Source organism: Stomoxys calcitrans, chromosome 2 (genome assembly GCF_963082655.1).
Source record: "Stomoxys calcitrans chromosome 2, idStoCalc2.1, whole genome shotgun sequence".
NCBI lineage: Eukaryota > Metazoa > Arthropoda > Insecta > Diptera > Muscidae > Stomoxys > Stomoxys calcitrans.
This window is the reverse complement of record NC_081553.1, coordinates 11,301,459-11,320,938: the sequence shown is the minus strand read 5'-3', so window position 1 is coordinate 11,320,938 and position 19,480 is coordinate 11,301,459. Positions and strand designations below refer to the sequence as shown.

Below are 19,480 nucleotides of genomic sequence, written 5' to 3'. Positions count from 1 at the left end.
TGTCATACAGCTCATACAGCCTTATATTTTACGAAGAATATTTCTCTCAAATACTCCAGGCACTGCTTCATCTGCTTTCACAAGTACCCAAGCTTCAGAACCATATAACATCCATTCTGACAACATGAACTAGCCAACGCAACCGTTGTATTTTAATACGAGTAACTATGTTCTCGTCGTGGTTCATACGATGCCTATATTCTCCATTAACGAAGAGTCTTTCTCTCAAACACTCCAAGCACTGCATCATCTGCTTTCACAAGTACCCATGCTTCAGAACCATATAAGAACACGGGTGGTATCAGTGTCTTGTATAGTGTAATCTTTGTCTGTCGAGAGGTGGCCTTGTTATTAAACTGCATACTTAGTCCAAAGTAGCATCTGTATGCCAGTATTATTCGCTTAATCTCGAAACTGGTGTCATTCATTTCGGTTACGGCGGTGCCGAGGTAGATAAAGTTGCTGACTATCACAAAGTTGTGGTTCCCAACTTTGTCCATTTTCGTTATCTGCTCGGTTATGCAAGGCTTTTTGGGAGTTGAAACCATCCATTTCGTCTCATCTCTATTTACTGTCAGACCCATTTTCACTAACTCTCTTTCGATTCTTTCAAAGGCTGCAGTTACTACTTCCGGTGACCGACCTATGATATCGATGTCGTCGGCATAGTTGAGTAGCATGCGTTCTTCTGTGATTAGTGTGCCATATCTATTCACATCTGCATCTCGTATAATCTTCTCCAGCAGATATCACACGATACGACGCTGTCTCCTTGTCTGAAACCTCGTTATTCAAAAGGCTCCTAGATATTCTTTCCTATTTTTACTGAGGAACGCGTATCAGTAGGTGTCATCCTGCAGAGTCTTATTAATTTTGCAGGGATACCAAACTCAGGAATGGCTTGAAATACCTTTGAATGTAAAGGGGTATCGAAAGCGGCTTTGTAGTCAACAAAGCCGCTTTCGATACAATCTTCAACAAAAAGATTGAAGTGCTGATTTGTTCTTCCCGGGTCTTTTCCAGAATTTGGCACAGTGTGAATATCTGGTCTAGGAAGGATTTACCAGGTCTAAGGCCGCATTGATAGAGCCCAATTAACTCATTGACTTTTGGTTTAAGTCTCTCACACAGTACGCTCGAGAGTATCTTGTATGCGATGGGAAGGAGACTTATTCCTCTGTAGATGGTACATTCCGTCTTGTCTCCTTTCTTGAGTACGGGACATAGTATGCTGAGGTTCCAATCATCGGGTATGCGCTCTTCTAGCCAGATTGCGCAGATAAGTTCATGCATACACCTTATCAGCGTGTCGCCTCCCTTCTTAAATAGTTCAGCAAGTAACCCGTCGGCTCCTGCTGCCTTGTAGTCCTTCAGTCGAATCACAGATATTTTGACCTCTTTCTTACTGGGAGGAAATCATTCTATACCATTATTAGGGATTTGTTCTGCGGTATCCTCTTCGCCGTCAACGTCGGACACTAGCAGTTGGGTAAAATGTTCTTTCCATATCCTCAGCATGCTATCTGTGTCAAATTGCAAATTTTGCCCATTAACATTCCACTAAGGAACAGGGGCAAACTTCTTACATATCAATGAGTGCAGTCCGATTCAAGTTTAAGCTCAATGATAAGGGGCTTCCGATTCCGAACGGCGTACCGCAGTGCGACACCTCTTTGGAGAGAAGTTTTACATGGCATAGTACCTCACAAATGTTACCAGCAATAGGAGGGGAAAACCACCACTGAAAATTTTTTCTCATGATCTAGCCAGTATTCGAACCCAGGTGTTCAGCGTCATAGGCGGACATGGTAACCTCTGCGCTACGGTGGCTATCTGTGTCAGTTACCAGATTTCCTTCCTTATCTTTTCAGGAGGATGTGGCTGCACCAAAGCCATCGGTTTGATGTTTAATTCTTTAGTAGAATTTCAGGACATCATTCAGACTTCTGCACATCTAAGTTCGCTCACACTGACGTCTTACCAATTCCTTTTTCTTTTTACGGATTAGACGTTTCTCCTATCTCCTTTTCTCCCGATACCTCTCTTTCATCTGGCGCGTTGCTACTGATTGCAGGGTTGCTGCATTCTTGGCTTCAGTGGCATCTCGGCACTCGGGGTCGTACCAAGGGTTTCTTGAAGGAGGCTTCCGGTACCCAAGTATGGATTTCGCAGCATTTTCCATGGAGTGGGCAATGGTTTGCCACTGCGCCATTATATCATGGGAACAAGGAGCGCTTTCTTCAAGTAGTTGGGTCGAGTCGAGTGGAGTATACCACTGCCATTTGTTGTGTTTGCAACTTTTCCATGTGCTTCCATGCAGTGTCAGATCGTATGGCGAGGAAACCATGTTCAAACGGGTGCGAACCTTTGCTGCAACAAGGTAATGATCCGAATCTATATTCGCTCCACGGATCGATCGTACATCTAACAGACTGGTTGAATGCCTTCCATCTATCACAATGTGATCAATTTGGTTGCTCGTGTTTTGATCGGGTGACAGCCATGTGGCTTTGTGAATATTTCTATGTTGAAATCTGGTGCTACTAACTACCATGTTTATTGCCGCGGCGAAATCCATCAGCCTCAACCCATTACTGGACGTTATCTCGTGGAGGCTAAACTTTCCGACTGTTGGACCAAAGATGTCTTCCTTCCCTATCTTAGCATTAAAATCTCCCAGGCCGATTTTAATATCATGGGCGGGGCAGCGGTCATATTCTCTCTCTAGGCGCTCGTAGAAAATATCCTTGGTCTACTCGTCTTTGTCTTGTCTTGTCTAAAATTTTGCACAAATACTTTTTAGTAGTGTAGGTCGGTTGGTATTGTAAATGGGCCAAATCGGTCCATGTTTTGATATAGCTGCCATATGGACCGATCTTGGGTCTTGACTTCCTGAGCCTCTACAGGGCGCAATTGTCGTCCGATTTAACTGAAATTTTGCACGTAGTGTTTTGGTAGCACTTTCAACAACTGTGTTAAGTATGATTCAAATCGGTTCATGTTTTGATATAGCTGCCTTATAAACCGATCTTGGGTCTTGACTTCCTGAGCCTCTACAGGGCGCAATTGTCGTCCGATTTAACTGAAATTTTACACGTAGTGTTTTGGTAGCACTTCCAACAACTACGCTAAGTATGATTCAAATGGCTCCATGTTTTGATATAGCTGGCATATAAACCGATCTTGGGTCTTGACTTCTTGAGCCTCTAGAGGGCGCACGTAGTGTTTTGGTAGCACTTCCAATAACTGTGTTAAGTATGATTTAAATCGGCTCATAAGCTGGTACAGCCGTCATATAAACCGATCTTGGATCTTGACTTCTTGACCCAATAGAGAGCGCAAATCTCGTCCGATTTGGCTAAAATTTTGCATGAGGTGCTTTGTCATGACTGCAAATAACTGTGCTAAGTATGGCGCGAATCGGTACATAACCTGATATAGCTGCCATATAAACCGATCTGGGATCTTGACTTCTTGAGTCACTATAGGGTGCAATTCTTATGCGATTTGGCAGAAATTTTGTGCAACGGCTTCTCTCATGACCTTCAACATACGTGTCTAATATGGTCTGAATAGATCAATAGCTTGAAACAGCTCCCATATAAACATCTCCCGAACTGAAATATTGCACAATGACTTCTACAATGTTCAGCATTTATTTATGGTCCGAGTGGGACTATAACTTGATACAGCTCCAATAGCACAATTTGTTTGTCTAAAAAATGGGGTGGAGGTTATATAAGATTCGGCCCGGCCGAACTTAGCACGCTCTTACTTGTTTCCATTCCCTTGTTTCTCTTGTTTTCATAGTTTTCTCTTTCTGTTTTCTGTTTCTCTTGTTCTGATAGTTTTCCGGGGGCGGGTTACTGGCCCAGCGGCACATGTATCCCTCGTTGTAAGATTGCACATGTATCTCCCTCGTTGTGGCGAGGGATACAAATAGGCGAAAGAAACCCTAAATTAGATGAAATATTCCCCATACTTTTGGGGGTTATTTAATGTTTGGAGGATATTTCATTGGGGTTTTGGAGGTTATTTCATTGGGGGTTATTTCCTAGTGCCGAATCTATGAAATGGGGTCAAAATTATATTTTATTCATTATTTTCAATATAGTCGCCGATTTTTGTGTTAGTAGCTGTTATGTATCCTCATTTTCTTGTTTCAATTAGGAATATTTCTGGGCCCTACATTGCTTGCACCGCCTAACTATACCATTCTTAAGATACTTGTAAGGGGAGTAATTTTGCACACCGGATGTTCATCGTGTTGCACATGGAGTAGAAAATTCATTTATTTCACAAAACAGCAAGAGAGCCCAACAATTTCAATACAAGCAAACCAAGTATTGCCCCTATTACAGTACACACATACACACAGGCACACAGCCACACATGCAAACCTACTCAATTGCACATACTTCAGAATTAAACTAAGGATAGCTAAAGCAAGAAAAACCAATTGGCAATGTAACGAACTATTGCAAGGGGAAAATTGCAAAACACTTCTCCATAAAAGCATTATACACACACACACACACATGCATACACATCCATGGGTATATGTGAGTAGGAAGCACATACTTATATTCTCAGTCTAAATTGCACGCGTGCTAGCTTTTATGTGTGAGCGCAAGAGTCTCTCTGTGTGTGTGTGTGCAGAAAAATAGACTTCATACAGGAAATCATTGTGTTGATACCGTATTTTCTGAAAGGATATTTCCCATTTTTTTGCCACATTCTCCATTTCGCACAAACGAGGAAGGCAAGAAATGATTGTGAAATTGCTTCTCTGAGCTGCTTTAATAAACATCAAGATTGCATTCGAAGGCTTATTACCTTCAATATTTAATCTAGTTTTTTGTATGCATTTCAAATTCTCAGCAGGAAGCTCGTTTGTATTGCAACAATGTAACAATTCTATTTCATAGAAAAAAAAATACTATTTAATGAATAGCTTTATTAGGGCGTTATGAAGAATATGGCTTTGAAGAAAAATTAGTTCCCTACCAATGGGTTGCAAAATATTTTTTTAGTAGTAAAATAAAGTTTGTTGTGTGGAAACCTCAAGCCACTTGACCAACTTTTGGCACAAGTTTCTTCTTGTATTTGCAAATGTCCGTTTACAGGGTGTAGAGGGCTGGACTTAAATTTGGATGTTTAACTCGAACTCCATTCTTAAGTTCCCAAGTAAATTTCATATCATTGACATATACTCTATCATTAGCGGTTTATAAGTACGTAGAGGCCGGTTCGTAGAGGCCGGTTCGTAGAGGCCCGTACGTAGAGGCCGGTACGTAGAGGCTGGTTTTCGTAAAATTCTAAGACGATTCAACGATGTCCGTGTGTCTGTCCGTCCGTCTGTTGTTATCACTCTACAGCCTTCAAAAATTGAGATATTGAGCTGAAATTTAGCACAGATATGTCATTTTGATACACGCTGGTTAAGTTCTTGATCTGGCGAAATCGGGCCATATTTGGATATAGCTGCCATATAGACCGACCTCCCAAAAAGGATCCGAAGCCCATAAAAGCTTTATTTTTTAACCGATTTCGCTGAAATTTTAAACAGTGAGTAGTTTAAAGCTTCCCGACAACTAACCCAAATATGGATTAGATCGCACTATATCCAGATAGAGCTGCCATATAGACCGATCTACCGATAAAGGGTCTAAAGCCCATAAAAGCTTTATTTATTACCCGATTTCGCTCAAATTTGAAACAGTGGGGTATCTTAAGCCTCCTAATATCCGACCTAAATATGGATCATATCGGACTATATTTAGATATAGCTGCCCTATAGACCGATCTCCAGATAAAGGGTCTAAAGCCCACAAAAGCTTTATTTTTTAACCGATTTCGCCGAAATTTGACATATTGAATAGCTTTACGCCTCCTAATATAGGACTCAAATATGTTTCAGATCGGACTATATTTAGATATAGCTGCTATATAGACCGATCTCCCGATTAAGGGTCTAAAGCCCATAAAAGCTATATTTTTTAACCGATATCGCTGAAATTTTAAACAACGTGTAGTTTTAGAAATCCCAAAATTGGACCCAAATATGCTTCAGATCGGACTATATTTAGATATAGCTGCCATATCGACCGAACTCCCTATTAAGGGTCTGAAGCCCATAAAAGCTCTATTTTTCAAACCGATTTCGCTGAAATTTGAAACAGTGGGCTATCTTAAGCTCTCTACTATCCGAACTAAATATGGTTCAAATCGGACTATATTTAGGTATAGCTGCCATATAGACCGATCTGCCGATAAAGGGTCTAAAGCCCATAAAAGCTTTATTTTTCAACCGATTTCGCTGACATTTGAAATAGTGGGTTATCTTAAGCCTCCTGATATTCGACCTAAATATGGTTCAAAACGGACTATATTTAGGTATAGCTGCCATAAAGACCGATCTCCCGATTAAGGGTCTGAAGGCCATAAATGCTTTATTTTTTAACCGATTTCGCTGAAAATTTAAACACTTAGTAGCTTTAGGCCACCCAACATTTGACTCAAATATGTTTCAGATCAGACTATATTTAGATATAGCTGCCATATAGATCGACCTCCCGATCTATATGGCTGCCATATAGTCCGATCTCCAGATAATGGGTCTAAAGCCCATAAAAGCTTTATATTTTACCAGATTTCGCTGAAATTTGAAACAGTGGGTTATCTTAAGCCTCCTGATATTCGACCTAAATAAGGTTCAAATCGGACTACATTCAGGTATAGCTGCCATATAAACCGATCCCCCGATTAAGGGTATAAAGCCCATAAAAGCTTTACTTTTTAACCGATTTCCCTGAAATTTGAAACATTGAGTTGTTTCACGTCTTCCAACATAGGGCCCAAGTGTGGTTCAAAACGGACTATATTTAGATATAGCTGCCATACAGCTATTTATAATTTTTTTTTTTTTGCTTTGTTTTTATTTTTTTTAAATAAAATTTTTTTAAATTAAATTTCTCACTTTGAAATCTTTACCACTTACCTGTCATGGGCAGAGAAATTCAGTCTTATTGTATGCGCCGGACCATATTCACCGGCGTTTAAGTCTCTTTTTCGGCGATGTCGTTTCTGTTCCAAATGTTTTTGGTGGGCGTCATGCAGTTGTGAACGATCATAATGCGCCGCCTCCCAGTGTCGAATGAAAGGCGATAAGTTTTGGGTATGGCCTGGAAAAAAACAAAGCAAAAATAATCCAATCATTTCCATGAAATGCAAACGCCACATAAAAATGTGTAACAAAATTTCAAAATAACCAAAAAATGCACTCCACAAATTTACAGATAACTGAAAATTACATAGGCAAAGCACTTGTGCTACTGCCTTTCATAAATTTGCATAGACTTGGCTATAATTACTATCTGTGTGTGTGTGTGTGTGTGTGTGTGTGCCATATTGGGCATGCGACAGCTTACATATTGAACTGCATTGGATGATAGTGGCCAAAATGTGTCCAATGCAACACAACAGGATAACTATGGAGATAGGCTAAGGGCCCAAAACCGCCCCCCAAGAGACATTTGAAAGTTTAATGCATTTCAAATTGCATTTCATTGCATTATTTTAAGTTTTATTGGTCAAAACAAAACAACAACAACGAAAAAAAAAACGAAATAATACCGCATAGACCACCAACACATACAGAGCTTGAGACATTCAATACTGTTTCATGGATTTTGGGGCTGGTCAACTGACTGGCCCTAGCATTGCCCAACTGGGTTTCTGCTTATTACTATGAGGATCGAGGGGGTGTAAGCAAAGGGTGCGGACTTGTGGTATTGCGGCCATGTACTACGAATGGACAGGGAATTTGTGTCATATGACCATTATTGTGTGGTATTGTTTGTGGTACTTGCACACAATTTGTCCATGATTGTTAAAGTAAATGCAAATGCAGCAGACTTGAACGACAGCAGCATAGCTGTAGGCACTGGTGGCAGCACACAGGGGCAGAAGCAGCCGCACAGGCATGGAAAATTGCTGCAGATAGCTGTGTTTCGTAATAGTCCTGCCCAAAATCTACTTCCATGCTTAGCAGCATTATTGCTGTAAATATTATTAACGCTTGGAAGATTTCGATATTTAGGAATTTATGGTAATGGCCTTAGGTGGTCAAGTACCATCGTAGCATGAATGAAAGGAATGCCTAGTCGAATAATTGCTTAAACAGATGTTTGAGAATTTAAGCATTTTTGAGAACGGTTTTTGCTCCCAAACTATTCAGTGGAAAATTGCATTTGGCCAAAGCGTTATGGAATATGGCAAATTGGTATACATCATTGGGAGGGTGATACGATGAGGATTTTAAACATCAATTTAATAATTCATACAAGTAGTCAACTTTTTGGAGCTCAATATGCTTTACTTCATATGGTTTGGTATTGTATTGGGTTGCCCAAAAAGTAATTGCGGATTTTTTAAAAGAAAGTAAATGCATTTTTAATAAGACTTAGAATGAACTTTAATCAAATATACTTTTTTACACTTTTTTTCTAAAGCAAGCTAAAAGTCACAGCTGATAACTGACAGAAGAAAGATGCTATGCAATTACAGAGTCTCAAGCTGTGAAAAAATTTGTCAACGCCGACTATATGAAAAATCCGCAATTACTTTTTGGGCAACCCAATATGATAAAATTTAGTTGGGGGAAGGTTTTTTTAAAAAAAAAAAAAACTTTTTTTTTTTGCTGAAAAGGGAAAGGCAAAGCTGACTGCTCTTTCAGCAAACTTATTGTCGCTGTTTTAGATTTGGTTTGCTGCAATTTCATCTCAAATATCTTTCATTTGAGCCACATATTGGCATGCTCGGAAAATGTTTACACTATGGGAGGTATTTTGGGGAAGGGCTGGTGCCCCAAATACATGGTCCCACATTTCGGTATCAGATTCGTATTCAACTCCCAAATACCTATATTTGAGCCCCATATTGCGACGGTCAGTAAATAATTGATGTTTGTGGGGTGTTTTGGGGAAGGGGTAGACTCCCAGAAAATTGCTCCCGAAAGTGGCATGCTCGGAAAATGTTTACAGGTGTTTTGGGGAAGGGGTGGTGCCCCATATTCCCATGGTCATTAAATAAGTCCTGTTTGGTCCCGAAAGTGGGTATTAATTTCTTACTTTACTACGCAACTTAGGCCTGAAAATAAATCAGCAAATCTCGAATATCATTTACTTCAACCCCATATTGCCACTTGCCGCAAAATTGGATATCGAATTGGTTCTCTAATCTCAAATACCTTTCATTGAAATCTCTTATTGCAAAAGACAGCAAATATCTTCCATTTGAGTCCAGTATTTCCATAGTCGGCCAACATGACCGGTTTGGGGGATGGGGCGGCCTTGAAAATGTATATCAGATTCGTATTATACTCTAAAATACCTCTTATTTGAGCCTCATATTGCAATGATCAGCAAATACTTCCTATATGGGTGGTGTTACAGGGCCCCATAGAAACTTTTTCCCAAATATTGATATCAGATTCGTGCTTAACTCCCAAAAACCTTTTATTTTGGTCCCTTATTGATATGGTCGTAAATTTGTCCTCTTTGGGGCATGTTTTTGAGCAGGGGCGGCCCCCCAAACGCTTGGTCCCACATTTGGTTATCAGAGTCCTATTCTAATCTCAAATAGCTTTAAATTAAGCCCCATATTACCATGGTCAGTAAATAAGTCCTATTTGGGGGGTGTTGTAGGGAAGAGGTAGACCCCCAGAAACTTGGTCTCTCATTTGGATATAAGATTCACATTCTACTCGCAAATACCTTTTATTTGAGTTCCAGATTGCTTATTTGGATGGTGTTATAGGGGTGGGGTGGCCCCATAGAAACTTTTTCCCAAATTTTGATATCAGATTCGTTCTTAACTTCCAAAGACCTTTCATATTTCCCATATTGATATGGTCGTAAATTTCTCCTCTTTGGGGCATGTTTTTGAGGAGGAACGGCCCCCCAAATGCTTGGTCCCACATTTGGATATCAGATTCGTATTCTAATGTCAAATAGCTTTAAATTAAGCCCCATTTTACCATGGTTAGTAAATAAGTCATATTTGGGCAAGGGGCGGACCCCCAGAAACTTGGTCCTACATTTGGATATGAGATTCATATTCTACTCGCAAATACCTTTCATTTGAGTCCCAGATTGGCATGGTCGGTAAATGTACCCGAGTTAGGGATGTTTTGGGGTGGTCCCCCAAACACTCGGTCCGGCAATTGGATACCAGATACATTTTATAATCCTAAATACCATTCATTTGAAACCCATATTGTCGTGATTGGTCTATATATATATTTGGTATCCCATCCGAAATTTGGATACCGAATTTCGCTTAAATCACAACACCCATCACTGAGATCTGGCGTTTCTGAATATTAGATTAAGAGGTAGGGTATCAAAAAATGTAGTACCCTATTTTTCATTACCATCCACCATGTAAACAGCCTCTGAGACACATGTTCGTCCAGCCGTCTGTCGAAATCATGATAGCGGCCGAACGCGTAAAGCGAGCCGCTTGAAATTTTGCACAGATACGTCTAATTGTTGAAGGTCATTGGGGATTGCACATGGGCCACATCGGTTCAGATTTGGAACAAAGACTTGAGTTTTTGGTTCCAACATCTATGCCACAGAGATCCGAATCGGTCTATAAACAGATAAAGCCCCCATATAAACCAATCCCCGGATTTGACTTCTAGAGCCCTTAGAAGCCAAAATGTTCACCTGATTTGGCTGTAATTTGAAACAAAGACTTGAGTTCTAACTTTTGACGTCCATGCCAAGTATGAACCGGATTGCCGCCATTGCTCCACTGGTTGCATAACTGCTACCTGGACATGTATAGAGATGATAATATGATGCTCTTGACCTCACTTGAATGCAGAGGAGACCTCCATGATTGTTTTCGATGCACTTGACCGCACACCAAAGAAAAAAGCAGCAAACATGGCTCTTACAATTCTACAATTATTGTGATAATGAGTTGGTCACGAGGACGACGATAAGGATGATGACGATAATAATGGCAGAAGGTCATGATGCGAACAATAACTAGCCACATAACAATGCCATTATATACGAATGCAAAAATGTTACAAACACATGATGGTATCAACCCGAGACGTAGTCAGGGGGGTGCTATCGGACCGAATAAGAATCTTTAAATGTTTTGAAAGAAATTGACCTATATTAGAAAATTTCATTAAAGTATTCATTAATTCGACTTCTCTAGAATTTCAGGAAAATTTTTTTAAATAAGAAAATCAAACTGTATTTTTCATAAAAAAAATATTTTAATGAAAAACATTTTAAAGTTTGCCTAAAAATCATCAAAAATGTTCTTTCAAAGAAAATTAGCTTCTAGAGAATTTTAGATTTTGTGCAAAATTTGGCTGAAATTTAATTTAATAAAAAATATTTGTGTATTTTTCTTGTTGTTGTAGCCACATATTTGCATGTGGAGGTGGCGATCCTCTTCAAGGATCTATAGATAAGCACCGTTCTGCAACAATCGCCACGGGAACATGATAGGCATCTGGTATTTCAAGTAGGCAATAACTCGCCTTGCCATATCGAGCATCATAGCTTCCCAGTATTAAAGCAAGAACCCGTGCCGCCCAGCCTCTCACTGAGACCCTCAACACGATACCGCTGATTGTTTGCGACTGCATTTGCAGCCACTCCCCATGGAACATGCCACTATCCGCAACCTGATGACGCGCTCGGAGGCTTCCTGCTGAGCTTCTCATGTTCACGATGAACACCACACAGATCGAAGTTTAACTTGGAAAGCTCAGTGGTGCTCATAGTAATCCCGCACCTATTGTTGGGCGGATTATCCCCCAACACTTATTTTCAAAAACGCCAAATTTCTTAGATAGATGGTAGAAGCACCCAGAAGCTTTCAACTGATCTTCTGTTGATAATGATGAACACAACACAGATCGAAATGTAGAGTTCCTAGCTGAGTGGTCCTCATAATTATCCCGCGCCCAGTGTTGGGCTGATCCTTCCCCTTACACTTGTTTTCAAAAACGCCAGATTTCGGTGGTGGTGCGATCCATGCGCCCCCCGTTCAAGTGAGTGATGTCTACACGTGTTTGGTGGACCACCTCAACCCAAAACACCTCCCAAATAGGGCACATTTTTTGACCAACGCAATATGGGGCTCAAATGAAGGATATTTCGATGTAGAGCACGAATCTGGTACCTACCTTCGGGATCAAGTATGTGGGGGTCCGCCCCACCCCTAAAACATATTAATTGCTTACCATATACTAGGGCTTTTAGGGCTTCTATGAGTCAAATCCGGGGATCCGTTTATTTGGGTCTATATATATTTATGAACATATCTGGTGGGGATTTGACTCGAATGTTGGACGGCATAAGTGTCCTTTTCTACGAAGTGATGTCTTTAAGCAGCTTTCCGATCGGCTCGGCAAAAAGTGATCGCTGATCATTAGAAAAAAAAAAATCAAAAATCAAACTTGCAAACTTGATGGTACCTTCTCGGATTTTTGGTGAACTAAAAAGCACCAAATCCAGTACGAAACACACTAAGTTGGCTTTCGTGGCAATAAAACACGATAATATATTGGGTTGCCCAAAAAGTAATTGCGGATTTTTCATATAGTCGGCGTTGACAAATTTTTTCACAGCTTGTGACTCTGTAATTGCATTCTTTCTTGCGTCAGTTATCAGCTGTTAATTTTAGCTTGCTTTAGAAAAAAGTGTAAAAAAAGTATATTTGATTAAAGTTCATTCTAAGTTTTATTAAAAATGTATTAACTTTCTTTTAAAAAATCCGCAATTACTTTTTGGACAACCCAATATATGTCTATGTTGGTGGATATTCAAAGTTCGTCGCGGGCGAACTTAATGCAGTTTCAAGTTGTCACACAAAAAATGTAGTCATTTTACTAGGTTACACTTCGTATCTGATACCCTGTACCTCTCTGTTGACACTCATACTGTCTTGCTCGTATTACGTATCAATTTGGGGGTTTATGGGTGGGAAGTTCCACTATGTTAGATTAGGTGGAAAAGAGGGTTAGGCTTAGATCCACTATAGACATACAAGCAAGCCAGTTTTTTTGTGCGCTCTAAATTCCAAAAAGTAACCTCGAAAAAGAAAATCTATGTCTGGAACTCCGTGCTAATTATAAAATCCTTGATTGTTTTCCATACCACGTCCCTAAGTTGGTTCATGTCTGGTGTTGTATCCCTACCTAAGTGCCGATGTCTGTTCAATGTCTCATTATCCAATATCTCATTATCCCCACACACGCTATCACTTGTAGCACCGATTTTGCATAAATTAGCCCATAGTCCTATGTATCCCGTTTTAATACCGAAAGCTGTACCGACCTCTTTCTTACATCCTTTCAGTAATAGCCTCGTCTTCAAACTACCCGAATCTCCCCATAGGATTCTCGATATCCTACCGACCGTTTCGATGTTCGTCAACCACGTCCTTAACCGAAAGGCTTTAGTTTAACGAAGTTTATTGACGCCACTCCACTGGTCTTCATTGCCAAATCGTTTGCTCTTTCACTCCCCTTACTCAGCTGAGGCACGGCACCCAAACGATGCGGATCGTGCTATCCTTATAGAAGACGTTGATCCTCTTCTTACACTGCAAGACTCTTCGTGACCTTACGGTAATGTTTGTCATAGACCTTATGGCCAGTTTACTGCCTTGTTCACACTTAACGTCCTCGCATTAACACCATACCAATCCCCGGGTTCTCAATGTAGAACTCATGCCCTCTCTGTACATTAGCTTTGATCCATCTGTGTAGCATAGTCTCCCAGAAGCCAATACCAGAGTTACGCCATTCCAGAGTGTGTGTCTGGCAGCAGTGCCTCGCACTCAACCTCAAGTGTCATCTCAGGTATACGATTGGAAACGTCTTCTATTTCATTCAGGTTTCCTATCGTCGCCTTGATTGTACCTCGATGGTATGACCTACTACTATTCTCAATCCATTCCCTCAACGCCTTAAGTCTCACAGGCGCTGTGGCGTCATAATTAATCTGTATGTCTATGACTCGGATATCTTAAATAGTCTCCAGTGACCCAGTGGGCATGAATCTTATGTGCCTGTTGTGTTTTCCTTACTTTACACTTTTTCTGTAATGTCAGTTATGCTGCACGGTCTCCCTGTCTCATCACTGTTGCATGCGATGTTAACAACTCAGGGGAAAATATTAAATTTAAACTTGTATGATAAATAACGCTGGTCCTCGGCCTAGTACCAGAGCATATCCCATATCAGTTATATCGAAATATGTTCCGATTTGGACCAAATACTAATAAGAACAAGTCATTGTTCAATTGTATATAACCAAATATTGGTGTTTTTACCAGCTATATCCAAAAATAAACTGATCTGATACATATATGCCACGCATGTCGAAAAGCCTACCATAAGTTACTGTGCCAAATTTCATTGAAATCGGATTTTAAATGCGCCCTTTTTAGGGCCAAGACTTTAAAGGGAGATATCGGTCTATATGGCAGCTATATCCAAATCTCGACCGATCTGAATAAAATTAAAGAAGGATATTGAGGGGCCTAACACAACTCAATGCCTTAAACTTCAGCGACATCGGACAATAAATGCGCCTTTTACGTCCCCAAAAACTAAAACCGAGAGATCGGTCTATATGGCAGCTATATCCAAAACTGGACCGATCTGTGCCATATTGCAGAAGTATATCAAGGAGCTTAACTTAACTCACTGTTCCAAATTTCGGCAGCATCGGACAATAAATGCGCCTTTTATGGCCCCAAAACCTAAAACCGAGAGATCGGTCTATATGGCAGCTATATCCAAATCTCGACCGATCTAGGCCAAATTGGCGAAGAATGTCGAAGGACCTAACGCAACTCACTGTTCCAAATTTCAAAATCGGATAATAAATGTAGCTTTTATTGGCCTAAGACCCTAAATCAGCGAGTCGGTCTATATGGGGGCTATATAAAGATGTAGTCCGATATAGCCCATCTTCGAACTTAACCTGCTTATGTACAAAAAAAGAATCTGTGCAAAGTTTCAGATCAATATCATATGATTTCAACAGACAGACGGACGGACATGTCTAGATCGTCTTCGATTTTTACGCTGATCAAGAATATATATACTTTATAGGGTCGGAAATGGATACTTCGATGTGTTGCAAACGGAATGACAAAATGAATTAACCCACATCCTTCGGTGGTGGGTATAAAAATTGATAAAATATATTGGGTTGCCCAAAAAGTAATTGCGGATTTTTCATATAGTCGGCGTTGACAAATTTTTTCAACGGCTTGTGACTCTGTAATTGCATTCTTTCTTCTGTCAGTTATCAGCTGTTACTTTTAGCTTGCTTTAGAAAAAAAGTGTAAAAAATTATATTTGATTAAAGTTCATTCTAAGTTTTATAAAAAATGCATTTACTTTCTTTTAAAAAATCCGCAATTACTTCTTGGGCAACCCAATACTATGGCGGATCTAGCTAAGTAACATTATACTTATACTATAATTTAGTACAATTTTCAGTCCGCGTACAAAAGAAATACTACTCCTAGTTCAACATATACCTCTCTTAGTTCATCATATGCCTCTCCTAGTTCAACATATTGGATTTTCCCTGAAAACTCCCAAAGTGTTGACCAAAATTTAATTTTCTTAAATATCTTTTGAACTCAAGCATCTGAGGCTGTCGTATTTCTTTACATCTCATCTGTTTGCTTCTTGTCACACGATCAACGTTAATGCTTCTCATCTCAACATTGGCAAAAATCATACAAAATTCTATTAAAAATAATTTAAATTTCATGAAAACTCCCTACACATAAAGGCATGCACCCAATTACAAGCACTCGAGTACATAATGCATAGGATATTGCCATTTAACATTTTAAATTGCCTGGATTAAGGAAATGTGTCTCATGCGATTTAATGGCTGCGATTTATGGACGTTTCAACGGCGAACGAAAGCGTCAGTTTTAATAAATTTTCCATTTGTTATCATGCGTAACGGTGCCGATAAGCGGCTTAAAAACGGAACTGTCAGAAAAAGTGCAGCGAACAAAAAAAAAACAACAACAACAACAAGTGAAACAGCTGTAATGTAAACTTTAAAGGCTTAAAGAATACGCAAGAAACAACAACAGAACTTTTATCCTCATCATGTGTTCATGTGTGAAAAACCTCATTTTCCATGAAGTGCTTGCTTTTACACTACCCATTTGCAAATGAGGCGGCAGGGGGCCACATAAGTTTCTAGCATTTATGTGATGCGCGTGTATATGTGCGGGGCCTCGTGCTTGGCTGTTGTACGAACGAGTGTGAGTGTGTTTTGCGAAGACATAATTAATTCAATTAATTGACTGGCAACAATTAATAGTTAAAAATTATTTGCAACAGTAGCAATGACAGCTGGCATGTGACATGGTCAACAGAAGTTTGATGCAAACAGCAACAGCAGTAGCCTTAATGTCAGTGGGGTAAAATGAATGTTTGACCAAATGAGCGTTTAACACCAAATGAACTCTGGACATAACAAAAGACATTATAAGGAGATATAATGCGATATCAAAACCTCCGATTCACGCGTTTCATCGGAGGTTTTCTGATTGCTTTTAACCAATCAGGACAAAATAAGACAGTAACAACTAAACGTGTGCCAAGTTCGGCCGGGCCGAAACTTATTTACCATCCACCAAGTATCGCATTTGTCGAGTTCTTTTCCAGGCATCACTTCTTAGGCAAAAAAAGAAACGATTTGCTCTGCTATCACAGCGAAATCAAGTTATGGTCCAATTCGGACCATAATTAATGTTGGAGACCTGTGTAAAATTTCAGCCAATTCGAATAAGAATTGCGCCCTTTGGGGACTCAAGAAGTAAAATAGAGAGATCGGTTTATATGGGAGCGGTATTAGGCTATAGACCGATTCAGACCATAATTAACACGTATGTTGATGGTCATGTCCCTTATCATTGAATTTAAACTTGAATCGGTGTGAGTCATTGAGGTGTGAGAATTTGCCCCTTCTCGTTTGCTGGTGGTAATGTTCTTCCTTAGGGTTATGTTCTCATTAGGGATGGAGGGATGGCACCTCAGACATTTCGACTCAAATACGGATATTAAATTCGTGCTGCACTTGCAAAACCCTTTAATTTGAGCCCCATATTGCCATGGCCGGTAAATATGAACCGTTTGGAGGGTGTTTTGGGGCTGGGGCGGTCACCGGCACTTTGCACTGGAAATAGATATCAAATTCGTTCTTTATTCCCAACGGAAATGAAGTTCAGTTTAGGGGTGCTTTAGGACGTATCCCAAGACACTTGGCTCCAAAATTGGATATCAAATTCGTGTTCTATTCTCAAATACCTTTCATTTGAGTTCCATATTGTCAAATGGGTCAAATAACCCATTTGAGGTATCTTTAGGAGGAAAAGCGCCACCTAGACTTCAACGCAAATGTTAATGTCATATTCGTAATCTACTCCCTTATACCTTTCATTTGAGTCCCATATAGCCATGGTCGGTTAATATGCCCTTTTGGTAGTATTTGGGGGTTGGCGATCTCCCATAGCTTGGACCTAATGTTTTATGCCATATTTGTAATATACTGCCTAATACTTTTCATTTGAGTCTCATATTGACATGAACTTCGATATATCTGTTTAGAGGAGTTTTGAGGTTGGAGGGACCCGCTGGGTACTTGGACCCAAATTTTAGTACTATATTGGTTTTAAAGTCTCCAACACCTTTTATTGACACCCTTATTGTGCCAATCGGACCACTTTCGGATATAAGTGGCGTTTTTGGGGTAAGGGGGAGGGTCCGTCCCCACCCGCTATCTAAAAATTATACAGCCTATGTTTTCTTCCATACAAACGGTCTCAATCTATGAACATTTTAAGAAAATCGGTTCAGCCAAGTATCATATAGTCATAATGGGTCTAATGGCTTTTTTGAGGGGTGGCGCGACCCCCTATACATCGATCTGATCTTGTATGCCAGATTCGAAATCTACTCCCGAATACCTTTCATTTGAGCCCCATATTGAAATGAACGTCCAATAGGCTATTTGGAGGAGTTTTGGGGTTGGGGCGGCCCGTTAGGTACTAAGAGTCAAATTTAATACCAAATTCGTATTCTACTCTCCAATACCATTCATTTGATATAAAGGGTGATTTTTTTGAGGTTAGGATTTTCATGCATTAGTATTTGACAGATCACGTGGGATTTCAGACATGGTGTCAAAGAGAAAGATGCTCAGTATGCTTTGACATTTTATCATGAATAGACTTACTAACGAGCAACGCTTGCAAATCATTGAATTTTATTACCAAAATCAGTGTTCGGTTCGAAATGTGTTCATTCACCGTTCAGCGATGAGGCTCATTTCTGGTTGAATGGCTACGTAAATAAGCAAAATTGCCGCATTTGGAGTGAAGAGCAACCAGAAGCCGTTCAAGAACTGCCCATGCATCCCGAAAAATGCACTGTTTGGTGTGGTTTGTACGCTGGTGAAATCATTGGACCGTATTTTTTCAAAGATGCTGTTGGACGCAACGTTACGGTGAATGAACACATTTCGAACCGAACACTGATTTTGGTAATAAAATTCAATGATTTGCAAGCGTTGCTCGTTGGTAAGTCTATTCATGATGAAATGTCAAAGCATACTGAGCATCTTTCTCTTTGACACCATGTCTGAAATCCCACGTGATCTGTCAAATACTAATGCATGAAAATCCTAACCTCAAAAAAATCACCCTTTATATATTGCCCTGATCGGTTCACTTTTGGTTTTCGGTCCGTCCCATTTTGGGCGTTTTTGTGGGGGTGGGGTGACCCCCTATACTTCGATATGAATTTGTATGTCAGATTCGTAATCTACTCCCGCATACTTTCAATTTGATACCCATATTGTCTTTAGCGGTCGACTTTTGATTTTGGGTGGTGTTTTTGGGGTAATGGTGGAGGGTCCGACCCATTTCGTTATCAATAAATTATAAAGCCTATTCCTACTTCCTGACCATATTCGTAATCTACTCCCGAATAGCTTTCATTTGAGTCCCATATTGTCATGATCGTCAAATAAACCTGTTTTAATGAGTTTTGGGGCTTGGGCGGCCCCCCAGGTACTTGGACCCAACTTTTATTATGAAATTCGCATTCTACCCTTCAATACCTTTCATTTGAATCCCATATTGTACCGGTCCACTTTTATTTTTGGGTTGTACTTTCGCGGTAAGGGGGAAGGTCCGCTCCCCTTCCGATATCAAAAAATTTGTAGCCTATGTTTTCTTCCACACAAGAAAATTCAAGGTAATCGCTTCAACCGTTTATGAGTCTATATGGAATAAACAAACAAACACAAATTAATTTTTATACCTTCCACCATAGAATGGGGGTGTACAAATTTCCTCATTCCCCCGAAAAATTCGTTAAAGACTCCTTATA

General features: G+C 40.0%; 1 protein-coding gene across 2 annotated transcripts in view; it reads right to left on the bottom strand.

Annotated features, from left to right (window-relative positions):
* Positions 1–19,480, bottom strand: part of LOC106082815 (uncharacterized) — a 656,305-nt gene that overhangs the window by 286,998 nt on the left and 349,827 nt on the right. For both annotated transcript variants that reach the window (XM_059364021.1, XM_059364020.1), the window contains exon 3: positions 7,001–7,184. In XM_059364021.1, coding sequence (XP_059220004.1) covers positions 7,001–7,184 — 184 coding nt within the window. The remainder of the gene's footprint in view (positions 1–7,000; positions 7,185–19,480) is intronic.